This window comes from Stegastes partitus, unplaced genomic scaffold (assembly GCF_000690725.1).
Source record: "Stegastes partitus isolate 25-593 unplaced genomic scaffold, Stegastes_partitus-1.0.2 Scaffold267, whole genome shotgun sequence".
NCBI classification, from domain to species: Eukaryota; Metazoa; Chordata; class Actinopteri; family Pomacentridae; genus Stegastes; species Stegastes partitus.
In genome coordinates this window covers 347,941-354,032 of record NW_007577998.1, presented here as the reverse complement: position 1 = coordinate 354,032, position 6,092 = coordinate 347,941, and the positions used below count along the sequence as shown (strand labels likewise).

Sequence of the window (6,092 nt, the reverse complement as noted above, 5' to 3'; positions counted from 1 at the left end):
CACACGATAAAAAATATATGTACAAAAGTCAAAGCTCACCTAGAGTTTGCAGGTGCGTGTCGATCCCGTCCAGCAAACATGCCAGAAAAAGGTTAGACTGAATTGAAAATGTTCTTTTTTTTTTTTTGTTGGTATTTCTTTTTTTGTGTTTTGTCTCTGCTGTCCTCCAGCTGACCTGACGTGCAGTCTCAACTCGGAAACCCCTAAATCAACTGGTTTCCATCATCATCCGTTCTCGTGGGGTTGATTACCCCATCTGAATATTCCTTCAACCATTTTGAGATTAATGTGCCCAATAAAAAGGCCGTTTCCAAAGCCTTCATGTTTTATTCAGAGGAACCAGAGTTTCCAACGAGCATGCTTTTTGGACTCTGTCTTGGACTTGCGTTTGGGGGTGGATGTGAACACTTCGTTGGAATAAGGCAGGGCGGGACATTGTTGGCTGTCCAGGGGGCAAAGTCTCTTCATCAGGGGCTGGAGCTTATCTTCCTGCTGCTTGAAGTCCAGCTCGACGCTGTAACACAAATCACAACAGGTAGAATGCTGAGATTATTCATTTTTATAATTGTACGTAATCGCTGACGGTTGGGGTCAGAAAGATTAATCCGACAGTTTGGGAAGTTAGTAATTTGTCTGTTTGGTGGCTATAACATCTATGAGTCAGTTTTTGACTTATTTTTTATGTTAGTAATCCACTGATGTCCAGATGGAGGCTGGGAGGGAGGCAAGCGGTTGAATTTCACTGACAGACACCCTGGCAGCACATATTAGTTGCGGCACATATCCATATTTCAGAGACTCCTCCGAGTAATAGAGTTCCTTAGCATCATCTCTGCATTTTTTATGCATTTGGTCAAAGGACTTTTCCTGCATAGATTATATTTGTATTTAAAAAAAAGAGAGAGAGAGCCAGAATGTGGGTTGCTCCTGACATCAGACTTCCACATCGGCGAGTGTAATCCCAGCCTGGTCATCGTCTGATTTCGCTCCGGCACCGCAGTTGAACTCTCTCTCCGATTAAATCTCTCAGGCCTGACAGAAATGTGGGGCTTAATCCCATCCAAATGAAACCATTGAGAGGCCAAGCAGATCCTGATTAACTGCCTGTATTCAAGCGAGGGATAAATGCACTATTATACACCATCTCCTTTCACTTTATTGCTATTGATTTGTGCTACTCTGTTAATGTATTTATTCTCAGGGTATGCAATAAATTTTGAAGAGCATCACAGTGGAAATAAAGGAGAATGAATCATCTGAGTGACACCCCTCAACCAAACTTTATACCTGATAATCAAATGTTCTGTTGCGTTTTTGGTTTGGGGCGTTTTTTTTTTCTTCCTTGAACCGCTTAAATTACTCAACACTCTGCATTTGAAACAGTGAAGTCTTGCTAAGCTCATTTCTGTCATTCAAAGGAGGGAGGATTAAAGGTAGAGAGGAGAACTAAAGCTGCCAGAAGAGATGACATCTGACAAGTCAAGGTCAGACGTGTCGACTTCTCCTTGTCTGCGGGCAGACAAATAGACATGAAGGTACAAAGCTTGGCCTGATAGGGTAACCACTTTGATGGGCAGTGTAATTAGTTCGCGAAAGGATATGCTCGACTCAAAGTGACATAATGAATCCTGGGAACTGTCCTCACCCTTAAGATAAGTGTCAGTTAAGAACAGAGCTCTATTAAAGCCTTCAGGGTAGAGACCGGATGGAGGGCTGGACAGTCGTTCTGGCAAATCGCTGGAAAGTCAAGTCAGAAATGTGCAAGAGGCTCAACATTATGAATATAAAAAGAGGTTTTGTTGTATGAAAACAAAACCTCCTGTTCATGTGGATGTCTTTATCCTCATATGAGCGATTTTTTTTGTATTCTTTCTTCCACTTCAAATAAAAGCCGTCACTCGGAGGTCTTCCGAATACTGTATCCTTGACAATGAAAAACTCTTAGCATGGACTTAGAAAAGTCTTTATCTTGGCAGAGCTGCTGCTTCTTTCATCACGCGATTCACATCTCCTATTTATATTAAGCATTGTTTCACTTCCACCTGCTCTTGTCTCTGTTTGTATCTCCTGTTTTATGTTTAAAAACTTGTCTTGTACGACTGCCGCTTAAATAATGTTGACTTGACAGAAAGCGTAGCGGAATCGCAGCGGCACAGTGGAACGCAGAATAGCCTCAGCAATTATTAAGCAATTAATCACTTGGCAGATCACTGCAATTACTGTACGCCGTGGACAAGCGCCTCGGCGGGAAGCTGGAGGCTACCCTACGCGATGCGGGTGGCACCGGGGAGCAGGTGCTTCAACAAACAAAAGCCCTATATCTAAGATCATCTCAGCGCACAAACAGATTGAAGCGGCTGGAGACAGGAAAGCTTTTCTAGGGCATTCAGCAAAGCAGATTAATCATCTCTTTAGCTATGCAGCGTGAGTAGCTGTTGCTGTGATCAGTGGCGAGCCGTTTTGTTTGTCTGTGGTCGTGGTGCGCTGAGCACCATTCAATGATTGTTGCTCCTGGGAGGGATATTGCTGCCGTGAGATGTCTTTTTAGCATGGCACACTCTATTCATCCAGCGCCGTATACCTGCTCGCTTCTATTCTCTGTTTTTTTCTGCTCGTGGCACCTTTCAACATAAAGTCATTTCCCTCTCATGATTTCCCCTTCGGCCATTCACAGTTTAAACCCTCCACTTGACAAAATGAGCGGTTCAAGCCCGGCATAGTGTAACATCTTCAGAAGTACATGATGGGGCATCATAGATTGAATCACCAGAGTGTGACAGTCATTTCCGCCACTGACAGGCAACAGTCGAGGCCGAAGCTTCCCACAGGTTTATGTAAATGACGTGCGAAAATTCCTCCCCTGTCACGTATATCCGATATAAAAGCCACCGCCGTCGTCTGTTGCGCCGCCTTTCTGCTTCACAAACGCATAGAGAAAAACCTAATCTCATTAATGAGAACAGAATAGAATAGGCAATCTTGACAATTGTTCAACAAAACAACCACAGCTCTGCCATCTCAGCATGGGACACAAGTGCTAATTAGCTCCTTGCGTCTCATCATACTGAACTGCAGTCGCCTTCCCCTGAACTTAACTGTTTTTCAAAGTCATTGTTAGCTCCAAATTGGAAACGCTACGTTGTAGACTTTGATTCAAGTGTTGGGTCTTAGTCAACGCAGCATGATAGGAATAGAAGCTGATAACGCTTTGATGTGAGCATGTTTTTTAATACGGGCTTCCTGCTGTAGTCTGGCTTGACTCAGTGGTAGGCCTCACATAATTTGCAGTTGATGTTCTTATAAATCTTGTTTGATCAACACACGCAGATACGGAGAAAACATCTTTGAGTTGTTGTTGCCGGAGCGCGATAGCACTATAGTCAATTACTCGTTACGTTTCCCATCACCATTCTCTTCTCTGAGGTATTTCGGTCTCGGGATTATACATCCTAAGAGCTGTTGAGGAGTTGTGGGTTAAGCTCTGGGAAACAACACAGTTTCTAGTCGCCGTGATGCAACACAGCTAATAAGCTATAATGGTGGTGGTCTTTTTGGAGCTTCTGGAACATGCTGTTTTTTGAAATTTTCAATGTTATTACCAGAAATGAAATTCAAATTCCGCTGAGGGAAGCAGCAGAAAACTCAAAAACTGTATCTTTAGAAATGTTGGCAGACAAGATACCAGTGAAGGAAGGTGAGAAATGTTTTTCGTAATATGGATGAAGCAAGTCTTATCCGTTTAGTTTGCAGTTTTTCCTATAACTTTCTCGTCTATAGACTCTCTGCCCTTCTCTTACTCTGCCATATGTATGCCCTATTTGTTGCAGTGATGTATGAGATGCTGCAGTGTAGCAGGGGTGGGTGGAGACTGTCAGGGGAGAGCTGACTCCTGGATAAGACCCATAGATTGACTACCTGCAGCTCAGCAGCTCCTCGAGACCTGAATTTATCGGACACGCCGGACACGCCGGACCGCTCTGAAACTAAGAGCTACATCTCAGGGGCTGATAATCTCGGTTACCGTTGCAACATGCGGTCGCTGTCGAACGTCGGCGGATAATTGGTCCCAACTTGATGCTCTCGGCTGGGTTTAATTTGCGCTCACTGTACTCGGGGCCTCCTTCTTCAGGTGTCAGCGGCAGCAGTTTGCCCGGCCCTCTCAGCAGTTTACCTCAGCGGATTAACAAACTACACAGGGATGCCGGTGATGGGATCATGCGGCAGTTTGAGCAATGAGGTAGTTTTATGTGACAGTACAAAGTACATCTGAAAATAAAGTGCAGAGATAAACAATAAAGAAAAGCAAGCGTTCAGTCTTGGAAAGTTTGTGCTGCTGGGTTTTGCTGAAGAATACTAAGCAGCACTATTTGCAGAATTTAAGATATTTATGACAATTGCTTTGGCAGAGATAGATAGGACCGTGACAGATTACTACCCTGCTTGCCAACTGCAGCTCTGCTACATTCAATGACTGTTAAAAAACCAGTTGGATGAACCGAAATAAACAGCTACTTAATGATACAGAGCACAGATGAAATGATAATCTGCCACTTTATTAGTAGTCTGCAGAGTGCATTTTTATTGTGGTTTTATTACTATATGCCACATGCTTTGGTTTAGCGACAACAGGCTGAGGACACGTCTTTTTGCCATCATAAATTGCTCAGGGTTTTGTTAATTAAGCCAAGTCGCTTCACCGACATACAGAACTGGCACACTTTGTCTTATTAAGATACTATCAGCGAAATGAAAAATAGAAACTCAGCTGTGTGCTTTAGATTGCTCCTCTGTGCGGTAGGCTTCTTGCCTCAGTCTTGCAAAAAAATAAAAAATAAATAAAATACCGCTGCTACATCAGTAATGTTTGCCTCTCGGTTCGATGAAACCCAAATGCACTGCGTTACCCCATTTATCTGCAGCGAGACATAATTAACAACAGGTCTAGTCAAAATCCCATGACACAGATAACACCCGTCACACTCTCATATGACCATTTATTTACTGAGTTCTAAGAATTCTTTAATATCCACTCTACTTAAATCCCAACACTGAAAGCCACTCTTAACTTACAGTAATGGCTAAACCCATGAAAGCAAATAAATGAAAAGGCCCGTTTGATCAATAACAAACTGACACACACACACACACACACTCTGCAGTATGCTGGCTATAGCACAAGAGAGCTCCTACTGTGCTATATATAAAACAGTCTAGGAAAAAGGAACAAAGGATAAGAGAGGACATTTAACCACACAGTGACTTCACATATGGTCAATTTTGAACCGGCCCAACAATCTTGGCCTATACCGAATTTTGCACCACACATCTTGTTTAGAATATATAAATAGCCTTTTTGACGTCAGCGGATGTGTGATTAATCCTTAATTAATGAGAGCGGAGGGAGCTCACACCACACTTTTCCGGAAAAGACACATCTACTGTCATAACATCCTGTGTTATATTACCTAAGACATAAAAACATAGCCGGAAACCTTCAAAACAATATTGCTGAAGCTGAATATTAGGCAGTTTATTATAACCGTTTCAAACATTAAACACTGTCCTCGCTGCTATACCATAAAAAATATGCTAATTGCAAACTTCTCTTTTTATTCAGTGCAGCCCGACTGCTTATCTTTGAGGACCAGATCATAATTGCAGCCGCTGATATTGCAGCTTATGTACCTTTCATAGTCTTATGACCGCCACCCAACCCCACTTTTGATCTCCGTTGGTTAGCAGGTAATTGATGGATTTTAATGTTTGTTTTGTCACATTGCACGTGGTTGCACTTGCAAATGTAGATTCTGTATCAAGTCACCATATATGATCACACCTCTGTTGTTCACTGTTTCAAGTTTCCTCCAGAACACTTCAATGACCAGCAATTGGCTGTCCCAGTGGGAACCCGGACAAATGGGAACCTTGGGCAACTTCAGGATTCACTAAAACCTCATTTGTCCTTGATTTAACCCACAGTGGAGGATATTAAATCAAAATATCATAGATACTAGTCAACTTTGGCAGCCTCAGTTAAATTAAACTTGTCACAACTACACAAAAATATACATTATAAAAAAGAAATATGTATT

General features: G+C 42.5%; 1 protein-coding gene across 1 annotated transcript in view; it reads right to left on the bottom strand.

Annotated features, from left to right (window-relative positions):
- Positions 1-330: 330 nt before the first annotated feature.
- insyn2ab (inhibitory synaptic factor 2Ab) overlaps positions 331-6,092 on the bottom strand; it is a 23,031-nt gene continuing 17,269 nt past the window's right edge. The window contains exon 4 of the mRNA XM_008282345.1: positions 331-514. Within this exon, the coding sequence (XP_008280567.1) occupies positions 331-514 (184 nt within the window). The remainder of the gene's footprint in view (positions 515-6,092) is intronic.